Here is a 20,668-nt window from a genome sequence, read left to right as displayed (position 1 = left end):
TCACACACAGCACACTGACTGTCACCAACATGTCACACACAGCACATTGACTGTTACCCACATGTCACACACAGCACATTGACTGTCACCCACGTGTCACACACAGCACATTGCTGTTACCCACATGTCACACACAGCACATTGTTACCCACATGTCACACACAACACATTGACTGTCACCCACATGTCACACACAACATATTGTCACCCACATGTCACACACAGCACATTGACTGTCACCCACATGTCACACACAGCACATTGACTGTCACCCACAGGTCACACACAGCACATTGACTGTTACCCACATGTCACACACAGCACGTTGACTGTCACCCACGTGTCACACACAGCACATTGTTACCCACAGGTCACACACTGCACATTGACTGTTACCCACATGTCACACACAGCACATTGACTGTTACCCACATGTCACTTACAACACATTGTTACCCGCATATCACACACAGCACACTGACTGTCACATGTCTACTCATCAAACTGATACCAAACACAAACTAACATGACTGCAGCGGTCTTGCATGAAAAAAAAATCAGCTGAATGGACACATCAAAGGCCTTAGAAACACATGAATAATTAATAGATTAAGAAACACAAAATAAATCACAAATGTAGAAACACATCAATAAATCAAAAATGTAGAAACACTTGAATAAATCATAAATAATGAACATAGCTATTCAACAGCAGACAAGCACAGACGTTTCACCCTTTTTGAAAAGGAAAACCAAGGTAAACAACTTTACACAAATGCATCTTACTCCTCAGAATGCGTACAGATTAAATAAAGCTAATATAAAAAGCCACACTTAAGACTAAACAAGATGCATATGGGCAAACAGATTTACAGGAGAGAAAAAAGTGACAGACAGGCAGATAGAGATCAACAGAGCCAGATGGTTAAACACAGAGAGAGTGACAGACAGACAGACAAGCAGAGACAGACAGAACCAGATGGTTAAACACACCTTATATCCTGATGAGAGTGACTGACAGAAACACAGACAAACAGACAGACAGAAAAGCAGAGAGAGCTTAAGACAGAACCAGGTGGCTAAACACACCTTCTACCCTGACAAGAGTCACAGACAGAAAAGCAGAGAGAGACAGAACCAGATGGCTAAACACACCTTATATCCTGATGAGAGTGACTGACAGAAAGACAGACAGACAGACAGACTGAAAAGCAGAGAGAGCTTAAGACAGAACCAGATGGCTAAACACACCTTCTACCCTGACAAGAGTCACAGACAGAAAAGCAGAGAGAGCTTAAGACAGAACCAAATGGTTAAACACACCTTCTACCCTGACAAGAGTCACAGACAGAAAAGCAGAGAGAGACAGAACCAAATGGTTAAACACACCTTCTACCCTGACAAGAGTCACACACAGACAGAAAAGCACAGAGAGACAGAACCAAATGGTTAAACACACCTTATATCCTGATGAGAGTGACTGACAGAAAGACAGACAGACAGACAGACTGAAAAGCAAAGAGAGCTCTAGACAGAACCAGATCGTTAAATGCACCTAAAATCCTGATGAGACATACCGACAGAGACAGATGGTTCAACAAACCTTATATCATTAGCATCAGCCGGCAGTTTTCCTACCATTGCTCCCCCGAAAAATGGATGCTCCATCTCTTGATGACAATGATGTCTGGTTCACTGCCGTGTCTGTTCTGGAAATGATCAAATTCTGCGCAACATAGATGGATTGGATTGGATTCAATTGGATTGGATTGGATTGGATTGGATTGGATTGGATTGGATTGGATTGTTCTTTTTTGTCACAATAGATTTCTCTGTGTGAAAATCTGGCTGCTTTCCCCAGGGAGAGTACGTTGCTACACTGAGAGCGCCACCTTTTTTTTTTGTATTTTTTCCTGCTTGCATTTTTTCTGTTTTGTTTTTTCTCCCTACCCAAGTTGATTTTTCTACAGAATGTTGCCAGGGACAACCCTTTTGTTGCTGTGGGTTCTTTTACGTGCACAAAGTGTGCTGCACACGGGACCTCAGTTTAGCGTCTCATCCAAATGACTAGCATCCCACACCACCACTCAAGGCCTAGTGGAGGGGGAGAAAATACTGGCAACTGAGCCGGGATTCGAACCAGTGCGCTCAGATTCTCTTGCTTCCTAGGTGGACGCATTACGTCTAGACCATCACTCCACAAGTATGATCAAAGTTTGTGCAGCATACATGTGTACAAGTATGATCAAAGTCTGCACAACACACATTACACAAGTATGATCAAAGTCTGCACAACACACATTACACAAGTATGATCAAAGTCTGTGCAACTCTTACATTACACAAGTATGATCAAAGTCTGTGCAACTCTTACATTACACAAGTATGATCAAAGTCTGTGCAACTCTTACATTACACAAGTATGATCAAAGTCTGTACATCTCTTACATTACACAAGTATGATCAAAGTCTGCACAACACATACATTACACCAGTATGATCAAAGTCTGCACAACATACATTACACCAGTATGATCAAAGTCTGCACAACACATACATTACACCAGTATGATCAAAGTCTGCACAACATACATTACACAGATATGATCAAAATCAGTACAACACTTACATTACACAGATATGACCAAAGTCTGCACAACATACATTACACAGTTACGATGAAAGTCTACACAACATACATACATACAAGTATGGTCAAAGTCTGTACAACACTTACATTACACAAGTATGATCAAAGTCTGCACAACAAACATTACACAAGTACGATCAAAGTCCACACAACATACAGTACACAAATATGATCAAAGTCTGCACAACATACATTACACAGGTACGATGAAAGTTTACACAACATACATGTATACAACAAACTCGGCACGACATGCATGTAAACATACAAGTGGGTACGATTGCTTACTCTGTGCTGCAAGTTTTAATTTTACGGACAAAAAACCGTTTTCTGGTCTGTTTCTTGGCAGGTCTCTTGGTATTTTTGTGATTCAAAAAGAGAAAAACAAATAATTAGTGTTTTGAATTTGTTGTTCGTCACTGAAATCGAAACTAAAAACATCAAACATTCTCTGAGCAAACGTGCTTTCCACATTCCGCAGAATCTGAGTCAGTTAAACTGAAAATCAAATCAGTGCAAAATGACAAACATACACTGACTGTCCAAAGAAGTGGACGCAAAAAAAGCACAGTTACCTGTGATGACAGTAGACGGAATGATATGAACTCCAAGTGGCCTGCCAAACTTGACCGCTCCAGTACGAACTAGACTGAACCAGACTCAAAATCTTCACAAGACCCTATTTTTACCGCACACGCGGTTAGCAGACGACAACTTCCTGTAAGTCTTATCCTCTTTATTTAGAATTTTAGAATTCTCGTATTTTAAAAACATAAATCACATATGACATATTTCACAAAAATAACAATATAAAATCAAAAATACTGTTTCAAATATATTGAAAGAATAGGAAAGCGAAGTAATAAAATGGGAAAAGATATAATAATCTCTGTTCATTTATCGGGAAATGCCGATAATTTCCGTAAACCGGAAACTAATCTCCCGAAGCTGGGCGTATGTTTCGCGTCCCCACGCCTTCGTCTGGAAATCAACAAAAACAACCAGGATGACATCGAAAACTATCTCTGATGTGTACAAGCAAAAGAAGCCGAATCGACCCATTGTCAAAGGTCTGTCGTGTAGCGTTTGGATTAGTCTGCACGTTTTGTTACTTTCTTGAAACTAAAACCGAAACTGTTGACAAACTTTGAGATCACAATCACAGTATCAGAATCATACCCTGTTGTCTCTGTGAACCTCTTTCATGTTCTTTCTGAACTCTTTGCCTCCTGTTTCTTTCTTCTCATCGTCACTTTTGTGTGTGTTTCACTGTTTGCGCTTGTGCATCAGTAAAGTATGAGACTGCATGCCTGTGTGTCTGTGTTCAGTTTTTTAATATTAAAGTAGGATTTTGTATACTCCCTCTCTCTCTCTCTCTCGCTCTATCTCTATCTATATATATATATATATATATATCTCATGCTTATGACTTTATCTATTATTGTGTTGTGTAGACCCTGTTCAGGGTGGGAATTGGATGTTAACAAAAAAAAGTGCATCATTGCTTATCAGTGCATCAGTTGTGTGGTGTGTCCATCGAGATCGATGATGACCATCGTTGTCATCCAGATGGGGGATGGGGGGAGGGTGGTGGTGGGGTGGGGGGAAGGATGCTCATGAGTCTATCTGTGAGTGCGCAGATGGCTGAATAGTCCAGTCTGCGCACGAAATGTTCGCTGACAGTTGGGGCAGACAAAGACAGGCATATCACTGTCAGGGAGCTTGTTTGCCCGTGACTTTCTGGCCTGCCTCTTCTGAACAGCTGCAGCAGTCCTGTTGGCCTCGCACAACTTGGCGCCTTTGTGCACAGCAGCGCGCCATTTGTTACGGTCCACTGCAGATTCCTCCCAGGAGTCAGGGTTGATATCAAACGCTTTCAGAGAGACTTTCAGAGTATCTCTGAAGCGCTTCTTCTGACCTCCGTGTGATCTCTTCCCTTGTTGCAGCTCGCCATAGAAGAGCCTTTTGGGCAGCCGATGGTCTGGCATGCGCGCCACGTGTCCAGCCCAGCGAAGCTGGGACTGCATCAGGATGGTGAAGATGCTGGGAAGGGTGGCTTTTGCGAGCACCTCTGTGTCTGGGGTCCTGTCTTGCCACTTGATGTTCAGTAGCTTCCTGAGGCATGTTGTGTGGAAGTGGTTCAGCTTCTTGGCATGTCGTTGGTACACTGTCCAAGTTTCGCAGCCGTACAGTAGTGTGGGGAGAACTACTGCTCTATAGACCTTTAGCTTGGTCTCAAGACTAATGCCTCTTCTGTTCCAGACATTTGCACTGAGTCTACCAAAAGTTGCACTTGCTCTTGCAATCCTGACATTCACTTCATCGTCGATGGTCGCATTTCGTGACAGTGTGCTGCCAAGGTATGTGAACCGCTCCACCGCACTGAGTCTCTGACCGTTGACTGTGATGTTGGGCTCAACGTAGGGTTTCCCTGGGGCTGGCTGATGGAGAACTTCAGTTTTCCGCGTGCTGATGGTAAGGCCGAAGTTCCTGCTGGCAGTGGCAAACTTGTCGACGCTGAGTTGCATGTCAGCTTCAGATCCAGCGTTGAGGGCACAGTCATCAGCAAACAAAAAGTCTCTGATGATGTCTGTCATGACCTTCGTTTTTGCTTGAAGCCTTCTGAGGTTAAACAGCTTGCCATCTGTTCGGTACTTTAGGCCGATTCCAACATCGCCATCTCTGAAGGCATCAGTAAGCATTGCAGAGAACATGAGGCTGAACAGCGTTGGAGCCAGGACGCAGCCTTGCTTGACACCATTTGTGACAGCAAAAGGAGCAGATGTTTCGCCATTGTCCTGGACTCGAGCCTGCATGCCTTCATGGAATTGGCTGACCAAGGAAATAAATTTCCGAGGGCATCCGTACTTGGCCATGATCTTCCACAGTCCCTCTCTACTCACGGTGTCAAAGGCCTTAGTGAGGTCGACATAGGTGGAGAACAGATCAGCATTTTGCTCCTGACATTTCTCTTGCAGCTGCCTTGCAGCAAACACCATGTCGGTGGTTCCGCGCTCTTTCCGGAATCCACATTGGCTCTCAGGCAAATGACCTTGGTCAAGGTGTGCTGTGAGGCGGTTTAGTATGATCCTGGCAAGTATCTTGCCTGCGATGGAGAGCAAGGAAATGCCCCGATGGTTATCACAGGCTTGCCGGTTCCCCTTTCGCTTGTACAAGTGAATGATAGATGCATCTTTGAAATCCTGGGGGATCGTCTCTTCTTTCCACATGAGTGAGTACAGCTGATGAAGCTTCTCAGTCAGCACAGTGCCTCCATCCTTGTAGACCTCTGCTGGTATGGAGTCTGAGCCAGGTGCTTTGCCACTGGATAGCAGACGGATTGCTTTCTGGGTCTCAAGAAGTGTTGGCGGATCGTCCAGTGCTTCGTTGGTGGGGACTTGTGGGAGACGGTCTATGGCTTCATCATTTATGGAGGAAGGGCGATTTAAGACACTGTTGAAGTGCTCAGCCCATCGTTCGAGAATGTTCTCCTTCTCGGTGATCAAGGTATTCCCATCTGCACTGAGGAGGGGGGATGATCCTGAGGATGTGGGGCCGTAGACTTCTTTTAAGGCATCATAGAACCTCTTCATATCGTGCCTGTCAGCATATCCCTGGATCTCATCAGCTTTGTCACTCAGCCACTTATCCTGCATCTGGCGTAACTTTTGCTGAACAGTCCTGCGGATGGCATTGTACGCATCCTTTTTTGATGTGGACTTTGGGTTGCTCAGGTGGGCTTGATGCAGATGGCGTTTCTCATCCAGAAGCTGCTTGATTTCATCACAGTTTTCATCAAACCAGTCTTTGTGCTTTCTGATCATGGGTCCCAGGGTCTCTGAAGCTGTACTATAGATCAGCTCACGCAGGGTCCTCCAGTCAGACTCCACATTCTGGTTGTTCAGAGAGGCGGATTCCAGACGATCTTCCAGCAGCTCCACAAAGGACTGTTTGATGGTGATGTTTTTCAGCTTAGCGATGTTGAGCCGTTTTGGAGCCTTCTGGCCTTGGGGGCGTCTCTTGGGCTGGATTCGAATATTCAGCTTCGAGACTACAAGGCGATGGTCTGTCCAACACTCGGCGCCGCACATGGTCTTTGTTACACGTACATCTTGCCTATCCCTTTTCCTGACGATGACATAATCGATGAGATGCCAATGCTTTGAGCGAGGGTGCATCCATGACGTCCTGTTACGGGTAGGGAGGCAGAAAACTGTGTTGGTTATCAGCAGTTCGTGCTCTGCACATGTCTGAAGCAAAAGCAATCCATTTGGGTTGCAGTGGCCCACACCGTGCTTTCCAATCAGTTGTGTACCTTGTGAATGGAGAGAGTTACCACTCTTTACTATTTGTTAATCATTAATTTTTCATCTCCTGGCCTCATTGTTTGTTAATTGCCATGGATGGGGGGTCCATTTTTTAGGTTGGAATCATGTAACTCTACAAGACTAGATATGCTTCCTTTCATACAATGTCCAGGCATCAACCAGATCCATGAGATACAGACGCCTACAGTGTTGGTCAGAAAAGTTGAAGAGCAAAACTCCCAAAGACACATCAGTAAAGTGGATGACCCTCAACTGTGTAGTCCCAGTCTTTCCACTTACGGATTTGTCCGAATGCAGTGACGCCTCCTTGAGCTACTGAAACTGAAACTTTCCACTTGAGCCCATGGCACACTCAGCTCTGGGTAGGAGCCAGCCACAGGCTGAAGATTCACGCCTTTGATGGACTCAAATCAACTCCTCCCAGCCATCGGTCTGCGACACTAATCACTTCACCATTGCAGAGGGTTCTGTTTATGTGCTTTGCTTTTTTCAGGTGAGGAGACACTAATCACCTCACTGTGGCAGAATGTTCTATAAATGTGCTTTGCTGTTTTCAGGTGAGAACACACTAATCATTTCACCATGGCAGAGGGTTCTATAAATGTACTTTGCTGTTTTCAGGTGGGGAGACGCTATTTACTTCACCATGGCAGAGGGTTCTATAAATGTACTTTGCTGTTTTCAAGTGGGGTGACGCTAATTACTTCACCATGGCAGAGTGTTCTATAGATGTACTTTGCTTTTTCAGGTGAGAACACACTAATCACTTCACCATGGCAGAGGGTTATATATATATATATATATATATATATATATATATATATATATATATGTGTGTGTGTGTGTGTGTGTGTGTGTGTGTGTGTGTGTGTGTGTGTGTGTGTGTGTACTTTGCTGTTTTCAGGTGATGAGACACTAATCACTTCACCACTGCAAAAGGTTCTATAAATGTACTTTGTTGTTTTCAGGAGGGGAGTCACTAATTACTTCACCATGGCAGAGGGTTCTATAAAATGCACTTTTTGGTTTTCAGGTGAGGATAGACCTGCCACCAAAGTCAAGCACGATGTAGCCAGCAGCAGTGATGAGGAAGTGCTCAAGGACTTCGACTTGACCTTGGAGTATGGACCATGTGTTGGTGGGTATTGTGTAGCTCTTCAACTTCAGAATAGTTTGCTTTATGGGAGGGTTCGAGGGGGGGGGGGGGGGTTAACCCACCACGTAGGCAGCCATATTCCATTTTCAAGGGTATGCATGCTGGGTATATTGGAGTTTCCATAACCCACAGAACGCTGACATGCATTGCAGTATCCTTAACATGTGCATTTGATCTGCTGCATGTGTATACACACTAGGGGGGTTCAGGCACTGACATGTCTGCACCTTCCATCTGTTGACCTGGGAGATCAGAAAAAAAAAAGTCTCCACCCCTTAATCCACCAGGCACCAAGACCAGAATTCAAACCCAGGACCCTCAGTTTGAAAATTTCGCATTTAAACCATTTAGCTAGTGCTCCCATCATGACGAGGTGCTTAAAACACAGGGGAGGTTACCTACTTCTGGGAGGTTATTGGCCGTAGCAAGCTTAAAACACAGGGGAGGTTACCTACTTCCAGGAGGTTATCGGCCGTAGCTAGCTTAAAACACAGGGGAGGTTAGCTACTTCCGGGAGGTTATCGGCCGTAGCTAGCATAAAACACAGGGGAGGTTACCTACTTCCGGGAGGTTATCGGCCGTAGCGCTAGCTTAAAACACAGGGGAGGTTACCTACTTCCGGGAGGTTATCGGCCGTAGCTAGTTTAAAACACAGGGGAGGTTACCTACTTCCGGGAGGTTATCGGTTGTAGCTAGCTTAAAACACAGGGGAGGTTACCTACTTCCGGGAGGTTATCGGTTGTAGCTAGCTTAAAACACAGGGGAGGTTACTTACTTCCGGGAGGTTATCGGCCGTAGCTAGCTTAAAACACAGGGGAGGTTACCTACTTCCGGGAGGTTATCAGTTGTAGCTAGCTTAAAACACAGTGGAGGTTACCAGTTTCCGAGAGGTTATCGGTCATAGCTAGCCACAGGGGAGGTTACCTTCTTCCGGGAGGTTATCGGCCATAGCTAGCTTAAAACACAGGGGAGGTTACCTACTTCCGGGAGGTTATCAGTCGTAGCTAGCTTAAAACACAGGGAAGGTTACCTACTTCCGGGAGGTTATCGGTCGTAGCTAGCTTAAAACACAGGGGAGGTTACCTACTTCCGGAAGGTTATCGGCCGTAGCTAGCTCAAAACACAGGGGAGGTTACCTACTTCCAGGAAGTTATCGGTTGTAGCTAGCTTAAAACACAGGGGAGGTTACCTACTTCCAGGAGTTTTCGGCCGTAGCTAGCTTAAAACACAGGGGAGGTTACCTACTTCAAGGAGGTTATCGGCCGTAGCTAGCTTAAAACACAGGGGAGGTTACCTACTTCCGGGAGGTTATCGGTCGTAGCTAGCTTAAAACACAGGGGAGGTTACCTACTTCCGGGAGGTTATTGGCCGTAGCTACTTTCGTTTTCTCCGAATAGGCAGATAGTAGTTTGCACAGGACAGGAATGTCAGACCCCTGCCGGAGTCTGCACTAGTGGGTCACGGAAAGTATGTTACTTAAACGTAATTTTAGGAAGAAAATTTCCTTTGTTGTTTTAAGGGAGGATGGTGGCACAGTGGTTCAGATGCTCATCTGCCAATACAGAGTCTGTGAGGGTCTCAGGTTTGAATCCCGCTCTCAACTTTTCTCCCAAGTTTGATTGGAAAATCAGAGGGGCGCAATAGCCGAGTGGTTCAAGTGTTGGACTTTAAATCTGAGGGTCCCGGGTTTGAATCTCGGTGATGGCGCCTGGTTGGTAAAGGGTGGAGATTTTTCTGATCTCCCAGATCAGCATATGTGCAGACCTGCTAGTGCCTGAACCCCCATTGTGTGTATACGCAAGCAGAAAATCAAATATGCACGTTAAAGATCCTGTAATCCATGTCAGCGTTCGGTGGGTTATGGAAACAAGGACAACCCAGCATGCACATCCCCGAAAACAGAGTATGGCTGCCTACATGGTGGGGTAAAAACGTGTTGGGTTATGCTGCTGGTCAGGCATCTGCCTGATGTGGTGTAGCGTATATGGATTTGTCCGAATGCAGTGACACCTCCTTGAGAAACTGTAACTGGTTGTTTTTTTCAATTTTCCTGGAAAAACAAAAGCTGTATTGATTCACCAGCAAGTGCAGGGTTTCATCCACCCAACTGTGCATTGTGTGTCGACAGGCAGGAACTGCAATGATCGGGCCGGTGCTGACTGGTGTAGAAATACTGTCACTTTAATGCCTGTTACACTGTCACTGTAATGCTGTTACACTGTCACTGTAATGCCTGTTACAGTCACTATAGAGTCTGTCACACTGTCACTGTAATGCTGTTACACTGTCACTGTAATGCCTGTTACAGTCACTATAGAGTCTGTCACACTGTCACTGTAATGCTGTTACACTGTCACAGTAATGCTGTTACACTGTCACTGTAATGCCTGTTACAGTCACTATAGAGTCTGTCACACTGTCACTGTAATGCCTGTTACAGTCACTATAGAGTCTTTCACTGTAATGCCTGTTACAGTCACTATAGAGTCTGTCACACTGTCACTGTAATGCTGTTACAGTCATTGTAATGCCTAGTACAGTCACTATAGAGTCTGTCACACTGTCACTGTAATGTTTGCTCACTGATCACTGTAATGTCTACTACACTGTGACTAAGATGTCTGATACACTGTCTTTAACCCCTAGGCTGCCTGCTTGACGAGATAACTCGTCATGGCAAGCATGTATGCTTCGCTGCCACAATGACGAGATAACTCGTCATCGAAATATTCTGACTTTTCCCTGCTTTGCATTTAGTTCGTTGACAAAAATGCTGGTAGCTTTAGCTTGGGGAATCTTTCTGGATTCTATTCATAGCTAGAAACACCATCTGCGTCATAAGGCAGTCCTTTATTTGAACGTTTTGGTTGGGTTACTGGCCGCAGTCTTTGCCTGGCTCCTCTCCTCGCTCGCTCAACAAAATGTCGGACTGACTCCGTGCTCAAGACATGCGCTCGTGGCGAACTAAATCAACCAAGATTACTTTCTTTAGCTGATGCTCAGAAAGAACTGGAGCATAAATTCGAAGGAGAAGACAGTGGTGAACATCTATAGGACGATTTGATAGAAAATAAAGGGAGCAATCAAGAGAGTGGCCACGATACAACTATCAGTGAGTGATGCCAGCTGTTCAACTCTAGCAGACGACAGGTCACCGAATTTTTAGCAGGACACCGTATGAGCTATTTTCTTGGCACTCAGCCAACGCGGTCTGATGATAACTGGATGAAGTGACGGTGTGAGAGGGGTGAAGAGGAGGGGGGTGGAGACTGAGGGGGCGTGGCCTCACATCCATCTTATCACTTGCAGAAGTCACAATGCATCTATTTCTTTTTCAGTTTTTTTTATATTGTGGTTGCTCAAGTATGATTTTGTGTGTGCAGATATCCATTTGTCCAGAAAATGATATTTTTGTGCAAATTACCAGACTAATGTTTGTAATGAACAAGTTGAAAATGTGACAAAAAACAAAACACTGATTTCAAAACAACAGCATGTCACTTAAAATGCATAAAATGGGAAAACATCATGTGTTTTGTATTCTTTATTCATTTCCCTTTCAGAAAATATATACTTTTATGGGTCTTTCTCCAATAGCAAAGAGCACAGAATTTTTTGAAAATTTATACCCGTTTTTTGTGAAAAACCCTGGCAAATAGATTTCACTTAAATCTTATTTTCCTGGCAGCGAAAGGGTTAAAATGTCTGTTACACTGATAATATGTCTGCTGTGCTGTTACTGTGATGTTCTGCTACACTGTCACTATAATGTCTTCTGTACTGTTGCTGTAATGTTTGCTACACTGTCAGTATGTCTGCTACTCTGTCACAGCAATGCCTGTTACAGTGTCACAGCAATGCCTGTTACAGTGTCACAGCAATGCCTGTTACAGTGTCACAGCAATGCCTGTTACAGTGTCACTGCAATGCCTGTTACAGGGTCACTGCAATGCCTGTTACAGTGTCACTGCAATGCCTGTTACAGGGTCACTGCAATGCCTGTTACAGTGTCACTGCAATGCCTGTTACAGTGTCACTGCAATGCCTGTTACAGGGTCACTGCAATGCCTGTTACAGTGTCACTGCAATGCCTGTTACAGGGTCACTGCAATGCCTGTTACAGTGTCACTGCAATGCCTGTTACAGTGTCACTGCAATGCCTGCCATGCTATCACTGTAATGCCTGCTACACTGTCACTGTAATGTCTGCTACACTGTCACTGTAATGTCTGCTACACTGTGACTAAAATGCCTGCTATACTGTTACTGTAATGTGCCCGACTGTTAGAGTACGCTACACTGTCACTGAAATGTCTGTTACACTGTCACAACATCTGCTGTGCTGTTGCTGTAATGGCTGCTACTCTGCCACTATAATGTCTTCTATACTGTTACTGTAATTTCAGCTACACGGTCAGTGGGCAGGGTGTGCAGCCCGCTTTAGTCATGGACTTTTCGTCGCTCACAGAGCAAGAAGTCAGTTATATAACGATATGCACAGCCCACCACTGTAACCGGCTTCCCTGGGTGTGCACTGCATTTGTTCAGACAACGTTTTGGCAGAGTTTATGAATGGATTGGTTTGAATACGTAATGGCTGATATATGGCAAGTAACAAGCTCAAAGAAAACATAGAAGACTAAAGCAAATAATGGGTGTAATTATGAAACCAAATATATCTTGTAAACTTGCAAAAGTAGTCACTGAAAATGTTCAAAATCCTTTCGCCAGAACAGCGATTTCAACAACAAACTTTTTGCCTTTTGGTGACCTGGAAATGAAGACGCGCATGTGCACGCGGTTCTCACTAAAAATAGCCAGGGAACCCTGACGAAAATCTGACAAAAGCGGGCCAGCACACTCTCCCTAGTAATCATGTCTGCTACACTGTCACGGTAACGGCTGTTAGATTGTCACTATAATGTCAGCTGATTATCTGTGGTGCTGTTCAGTGAAGGCCAGCTGACCATAATTTCATTTCATTTCAACTCTTCCCTCCTCATGGCATGAAATGATGCAGGGATCAGTCGGCTGGAGAGATGGCAGCGGGCACACAAGCATGGTCTGAACCCTCCTGCAAAGGTGCGAGACCTCATCCTGAAGCATCCTGATGATGCCAGCTACACACACAGGTGACTGTCACAACGCTCCTTTGTGTCGTGTTGGGGTCGGGGTATACACATAGTGTCACAACGCTCCTTTCTTTGTCGTGTTGGGGTCAGAGTGTACACATAGTGTCACAACGCTCCTTTGTGTCGTGTTGGGGTCAGGGTGTACACATAGTGTCACAACGCTCCTTTCTTTGTCGTGTTGGGGTCAGGGTGTACACATAGTGTCACAACGCTCCTTTGTGTCGTGTTGGGGTCAGGGTGTACACATAGTGTCACAACGCTTCTTTCTTTGTGTCGTGTTGGGGTCAGGGTGTACACATAGTGTCACAACGCTCCTTTGTGTCGTGTTGGGGTCAGGGTGTACACATAGTGTCACAACGCTTCTTTCTTTGTGTCGTGTTGGGGTCAGGGTGTACACATAGTGTCACAACGCTCCTTCCTTTGTGTCGTGTTGGGGTCAGGGTGTACACATAGTGTCACAACACTCGTTCCTTTGTGTCGTGTTGGGGTCAGGGTGTACACATAGTGCCACAACACTCGTTCCTTTGTGTCGTGTTGGGGTCAAGGTGTACACATAGTGCCACAACACTCGTTCCTTTGTGTCGTGTTGGGGTCAAGGTGTACACATAGTGTCACAACGCTCCTTCCTTTGTGTCGTGTTGGGGTCAAGGTGTACACATAGTGTCACAACACTCGTTCCTTTGTGTCGTGTTGGGGTCAGGGTGTACACATAGTGCCACAACACTCGTTCCTTTCTGTCATGTTGGATTCAGGGTGTACACATAGTGTCACAACGCTCCTTCCTTTGTGTCGTGTTGGGGTCAGGGTGTACACATAGTGTCACAACGCTCCTTCCTTTGTGTCGTGTTGGGGTCAGGGTGTACACATTGTGTCACAACGCTCCTTCCTTTGTGTCGTGTTGGGGTCAGGGTGTACACATAGTGTCACAACGCTCCTTTCTTTGTGTCGTGTTGGGGTCAGGGTGTACACATAGTGTCACAACGCTCCTTCCTTTGTGTCGTGTTGGATTCAGGGTGTACACATAGTGTCACAACACTCCTCTGTGTCGTGTTGGGGTCAGGGCGTACACATAGTGTCACAACGCTCCTTCCTCTGTGTCGTGTTGGGGTCAGGGCGTACACATAGTGTCACAACGCTCCTTCCTTTGTGTCGTGTTGGGGTCAGGGTGTACACATAGTGTCACAACGCTCCTTCCTTTGTGTCATGTTGGGGTCAGGGTGTACACATAGTGTCACAACGCTCCTTTCTTTGTGTCATGTTGGATTCAGGGTGTACACATAGTGTCACAACGCTCCTTCCTTTGTGTCATGTTGGGGTCAGGGTGTACACATAGTGTCACAACACTCCTTCCTTTGTGTCATGTTGGGGTCAGGGTGTACACATAGTGTCACAACGCTCCTTCCTTTGTGTCGTGTTGGATTCAGGGTGTACACATAGTGTCACAACACTCCTCTGTGTCGTGTTGGGGTCAGGGCGTACACATAGTGTCACAACGCTCCTTCCTCTGTGTCGTGTTGGGGTCAGGGTGTACACATAGTGTCACAACGCTCCTTTCTTTGTGTCGTGTTGGGGTCAGGGTGTACACATAGTGTCACAACGCTCCTTCCTTTGTGTCGTGTTGGGGTCAGGGTGTACACATAGTGTCACAACGCTCCTTTCTTTGTGTCGTGTTGGGGTCAGGGTGTACACATAGTGTCACAACGCTCCTTCCTTTGTGTCGTGTTGGGGTCAGGGTGTACACATAGTGTCACAACACTCGTTCCTTTGTGTCGTGTTGGGGTCAGGGTGTACACATAGTGTCACAACACTCGTTCCTTTGTGTCGTGTTGGGGTCAGGGTGTACACATAGTGTCACAACACTCCTCTGTGTCGTGTTGGGGTCAGGGTGTACACATAGTGTCACAACACTCCTTTCTTTGTGTCGTGTTGGGGTCAGGGTGTACACATAGTGTCACAACACTCGTTCCTTTGTGTCGTGTTGGGGTCAGGGTGTACATATAGTGTCACAACACTCCTTTCTTTGTGTAGTGTTGGATTCAGGGTGTACACATAGTGTCACAACACTCCTCTGTGTCGTGTTGGGGTCAGGGTGTACACATAGTGTCACAACACTCCTTTCTTTGTGTCGTGTTGGGGTCAGGGTGTACACATAGTGTCACAACACTCGTTCCTTTGTGTCGTGTTGGGGTCAGGGTGTACACATAGTGCCACAACACTCCTTTCTTTGTGTCGTGTTGGGGTCAGGGTGTACACATAGTGTCACAACACTCCTCTGTGTCATGTTGGGGTCAGGGTGTACACATACTGTCACAACACTCCTTTCTTTGTGTCGTGTTGGGGTCAGGGTGTACACATAGTGTCACAACACTCGTTCCTTTGTGTCGTGTTGGGGTCAGGGTGTACACATAGTGTCACAACGCTCCTTCCTTTGTGTCGTGTTGGGGTCAGGGTGTACACATAGTGTCACAACACTCCTCTGTGTCATGTTGGGGTCAGGGTGTACACATAGTGTCACAACGCTCCTTCCTTTGTGTCATGTTGGGGTCAGGGTGTACACATAGTGTCTCAACGCTCCTTCCTTTGTGTCATGTTGGGGTCAGGGTGTACACATAGTGTCTCAACGCTCCTTTCTTTGTGTCATGTTGGATTCAGGGTGTACACATAGTGTCACAACGCTTCTTTCTTTGTGTCGTGTTGGGGTCAGGGTGTACACATAGTGTCACATCGCTCCTTCCTTTGTGTCATGTTGGGGTCAGGGTGTACACATAGTGTCACAACGCTTCTTCCTTTGTGTCATGTTGGGGTCAGGGTGTACACATAGTGTCACATCGCTCCTTCCTTTGTGTCGTGTTGGGGTCAGGGTGTACACATAGTGTCACAACACTCCTCTGTGTCATGTTGGGGTCAGGGTGTACACATAGTGTCTCAACGCTCCTTTCTTTGTGTCGTGTTGGGGTCAGGGTGTACACATAGTGTCACAACACTCCTCTGTGTCATGTTGGGGTCAGGGTGTACACATAGTGTCACAACGCTCCTTCCTTTGTGTCATGTTGGGGTCAGGGTGTACACATAGTGTCTCAACGCTCCTTCCTTTGTGTCATGTTGGGGTCAGGGTGTACACATAGTGTCTCAACGCTCCTTTCTTTGTGTCGTGTTGGGGTCAGGGTGTACACATAGTGTCACAACACTCCTCTGTGTCATGTTGGGGTCAGGGTGTACACATAGTGTCACAACACTCCTCTGTGTCATGTTGGGGTCAGGGTGTACACATAGTGTCACAACACTCGTTCCTTTGTGTCGTGTTGGGGTCAGGGTGTACACATAGTGTCACAACGCTCCTTCCTTTGTGTCGTGTTGGGGTCAGGGTGTACACATAGTGTCACAACACTCCTCTGTGTCATGTTGGGGTCAGGGTGTACACATAGTGTCACAACGCTCCTTCCTTTGTGTCATGTTGGGGTCAGGGTGTACACATAGTGTCTCAACGCTCCTTCCTTTGTGTCATGTTGGGGTCAGGGTGTACACATAGTGTCTCAACGCTCCTTTCTTTGTGTCATGTTGGATTCAGGGTGTACACATAGTGTCACAACGCTTCTTTCTTTGTGCCGTGTTGGGGTCAGAGACTACACAACACATGGAGGAAGATGGCAGAATGGTTAAGACGCTTTTCTGTCCTTGAGGGTCTGGGTTCAAATTCCGCTCTTGCCCTTTCTTTCAAGTTTGACTGAAAATCAAACTGAGCATCAGGTCATTTGGATGAGACGATAAACCGAGGGCCCGTGTGCAGCAAGCACTTGGTGCACTGAAAAAGAACCCATGGCGACAAGAGTGTTGTCCTCTGGAAAATTCTGTGGAAGAAATCCTCTGTGACAGGTGCACAAACGTATATACAACGCTCCTTTCTTCAAGTGGTGTTGGGGTCAGGGACATGTACTTTTACTCTTTGTGTTTGGAGTGAATACATCATCGGCGTAGGATGAGGTAGTCATGGTATGTGCTGTGGACAGTTTATTTCTTGATTGTTCTGCATGACCTTGTTCTTTATTTATGTTCTTTTGTTTGTAACCCCCAACAAGGGATGAAAGTTTTGTTGTTGTTTTTTTCAAATATTCTTATTCAAGTTTTACATTATGCCAAACAAAACAAAATAAATAGGCCAGGAATAATGTAAATCAATTAATTCAGAAGCTAAACAAAACAACAAAAAGTCACAATAATGAAAAGGAAATTAATTCTTGAGACCAAATCATCAGGTCACCCCAAGTTGTCAGGTACAGTAGTTTTCTGTTGTATTACAGTGTGTTAGGTAATTTTACGTTGTTAGGATTGTTGTTTTAACAATCCTTCCAGTTTCATGTGTGTGTGTGTTGAGGCATGAAGGTGTGTTGGGTGTCTGTGTACTCATAGTGCATTTGTGACTCGTGCAATTTCACAGTAATTATCCCAAGTCATGTGTGTGTGTGTTGAGGCATAAAGGTGTGTTGGGTGTCTGTGTACTCATAGTGCATTTGTGACTCGTGCAATTTCACAGTAATTATCCCAGGTCTGATGGATTTTTTAAAAACTGCATCATGGATTGATTGACAGTCTAATTTGGTTCTACTTTAATAATAGTGGTAGTATTGGTAGCATTAGTTGCACTTGAAAGGTGTGTGATTTTTTTTTTTTTTTTTTTTTTTTGTATAGGACTGCTGTTATTATCATTTATTTCTCGCTGTTTATAAATTCATTCATTCAGAATGGATTCAAGTCAAATCATATTCCTTCATGTCTGCTTTCAGCTTAGTCAAATCATATTCCTTCATGTCTGCTTTCAGCTTGTGGAGAGACTACAACATCTGAAGGAAGAGGAAGGGGGGAGGAGGAAGAAGAGGAATTGGGGGGTGAGGGCTGGTGCTTCCTGTAGACTATGACCACACACATCTCTGAACAAGCCACACGGTTCCCGACAGACTGAACATTTGTAATCTCCGTTGGGAAAATTGTACATCAGTGCAAATGACTTTACATTTTCTATTCTATTTGCTTTAAAACGCCATTCTCCAGAACTGCTTCTCGACTAATGATTATGTCACGTTGAAAGATGGATATGATGTAATTGAAACTGCCTTTGATTCCAAAGCTCTGTGTTTCATCATTGAGAAATTCAAAGTTTCAGGACAGGGTGCTACAGAATCTGTGTTGCAGTCTTTTGTCGATTACTGATGTCGACATATTATGTTGTTGTTGATCCTTCTTATTTCTGTTTTCTGTATTAATGTTCAGTGAACATTGATTTGAGCATTGATGGTTTTGAAGGGTTTGGCATTTAGAGGCAAGTGAAGATTGGTATAGCCATATTGGTTATAAGGGTTTGGCATTTATAAATCCGTGGAGATTGGTATAGCAATGTTGGTTTAGGTTTTGGCAATTAAAAGTCAATGAAGATTGGTATAGCAATGTTGGTTTAGGTTTTGGCAATTAAAAGTCAATGAAGATTGGTATAGCTATGATGGTTTAGGTTTTGGCAATTAAAAGTCAATGAAGATTGGTATAGCAATGTTGGTTTAGGTTTTGGCAATTAAAAGTCAATGAAGATTGGTATAGCAATGTTGGTTTAGGTTTTGGCAGTTAAAAGTCAATGAAGATTGGTATAGCTATGATGGTTTAGATGGGTTTGGCATTTAGAAGTCGGTGAAGATTGGTTTAGCAATGATGGTTTTGGCATTTAGAAATGAATGAATATTGGTATAACAATGGTGATTCAGAAGAGTTTGGCATTCAGAAGTGAGTTAACACTGATGTAGCATCGACAGTTTAGAAGGGTTTGGCATTTAGAAGTCAGTGAACACAGGTATAGCATTGATAGTTTAGAAGGGTCTGATGTTTCGAATTAAGCAAACATAGTTGTAGCATTAGTGTTTTAGAAGGGTTTGGCATTTAGAAGTCAGTGAATATTGGTATTGCAATGGTGGTTTAGAAGGGTTTGGCATTTAGAAGTGAGTGAACACTGATGTAGCAATGATGGTTTAGAAGGACGTGACATTTAGAAGTCGGGGAATATTGATAAAGCAATGATGGTTGGGGGATGAGCATGTGTTGAGTTAAGCCTTTGACAGTTTGATGGTACAGAACTAGAAGAGGCACAGCCCAGTTATGATCGAGATCTGCTCTGTTAGTTCACCAGTGCTGTGCACATGTCTGTTGTCCTTGACCACATCACTTACTTGCTTCCTACGTTGCTGGCCATGTAGTTTGCATCATGTGTGACGAAAGGATTGTTTGTTGTTCTTCCAGGCCATGTAGTTTGCATCATGTATGACAAATGGATCGTTTGTTGTTCTTTCAGGCCATGTAGTTTGCATCATGTATGACAAATGGATCGTTTGTTGTTCTTTCAGGCCATGTAGTTTGCATCATGTATGACAAATGGATCGTTTGTTGTTCTTGCAGGCCATGTAGTTTGCATCATGTATGACAAATGGATCATTCGTTCTGGTCTTGCAGGCCATGTGGTTGGAACATGTATGACGAATGGATCGTTCGTTCTGGTCTTGCAGGCCATGTGGTTGGAACATGTATGACAAATGGATCGTTCGTTCTGGTCTTGCAGGCCATTTAGTTTGCATCATGTGTGACAAATGGATCATTCGTTCTGGTCTTGCAGGCCATGTAGTTTGCATCATGTATGACAAATGGATCATTCGTTCTGGTCTTGCAGGCCATGTAGTTTGCATCATATATGACGAATGGATCGTTCGTTCTGGTCTTGCAGGCCATGTAGTTTGCATCATGTGTGACAAATGGATCGTTCGTTCTGGTCTTGCAGGCCACATAGTTTGCATCATGTGTGACAAATGGATCGTTCGTTCTGGTCTTGCAGTGTTCTCTAATGATATGGCAGCAAAAAGGTTTTTAAAAAATACCAAACAGTTCTTGAATGTTCCGAAATGCCAACTTGTCATCCACACATTTTTTTTAAAGCAAAATCTTAATAAGTGTGCAATGAAACCATTTCATTTGTAAATTTATCATTCATTACATTTTTGTGATTGTGTGTATGTTTTATAATTTATTGTGGTTTTTATCTTTGGTTATTTTTAATGATAATGTGATGTTGTAATTTTATTATTGATTCTTTTTATGATCTGTGGAATACCTGAAATAATGTTGATATTTTTTCTTCTCTTTTTTCAACAGTATTTTTAAGGGACTTCCATTATTGTTTCTGTTTGTTTCTTTGTTTCTTTGCTTGTTTTTAACAATAGTTTCTGAAATTATTTTCACTGCGGCACTGTACTTTATACCATGAGTGTTCAAATATATGTACAGCATATAGAATATTTGCTTTTAATTTCTAGTGACAAATATTTTTTTTAAATAAATAACTGAATAAAGCAAAAAGCAATGATCAAACTTACAA

General features: G+C 44.3%; 2 protein-coding genes across 4 annotated transcripts in view; one reads left to right on the top strand and one right to left on the bottom strand.

The window, feature by feature from the left end:
* The window catches only part of LOC143302274 (ran guanine nucleotide release factor-like), a 13,398-nt gene extending 10,036 nt beyond the window's left edge, over positions 1-3,362 (bottom strand). The window contains exons 1-2 of one of the 3 annotated variants that reach the window (XM_076616871.1): positions 3,226-3,362; positions 1,604-1,726 (exon numbers count right to left, since the gene is read on the bottom strand). In XM_076616871.1, coding sequence (XP_076472986.1) covers positions 1,604-1,668 — 65 coding nt within the window. In that variant the 5' untranslated portion in view covers positions 1,669-1,726; positions 3,226-3,362. The remainder of the gene's footprint in view (positions 1-1,603; positions 1,727-3,225) is intronic. The other 2 variants (XM_076616872.1, XM_076616873.1) reach the window with 2 other exon arrangements.
* A 226-nt stretch (positions 3,363-3,588) lies between these two features.
* Positions 3,589-20,668, top strand: LOC143274596 (DNA polymerase delta subunit 4-like). Its single transcript, XM_076578458.1, has 4 exons — positions 3,589-3,720; positions 8,012-8,116; positions 13,155-13,266; positions 18,084-20,668. The coding sequence occupies exons 1-4, from the start codon at positions 3,657-3,659 to the stop codon at positions 18,106-18,108; spliced, it is 306 nt and encodes a 101-aa protein (XP_076434573.1). The 5' UTR covers positions 3,589-3,656; the 3' UTR covers positions 18,109-20,668.

Source organism: Babylonia areolata, chromosome 29, assembly GCF_041734735.1.
Source record: "Babylonia areolata isolate BAREFJ2019XMU chromosome 29, ASM4173473v1, whole genome shotgun sequence".
Taxonomy (NCBI): domain Eukaryota; kingdom Metazoa; phylum Mollusca; class Gastropoda; order Neogastropoda; family Buccinidae; genus Babylonia; species Babylonia areolata.
The sequence above is the reverse complement of the archived record's forward strand: the minus strand, read 5'-3'. Positions and strand labels throughout refer to the sequence as shown.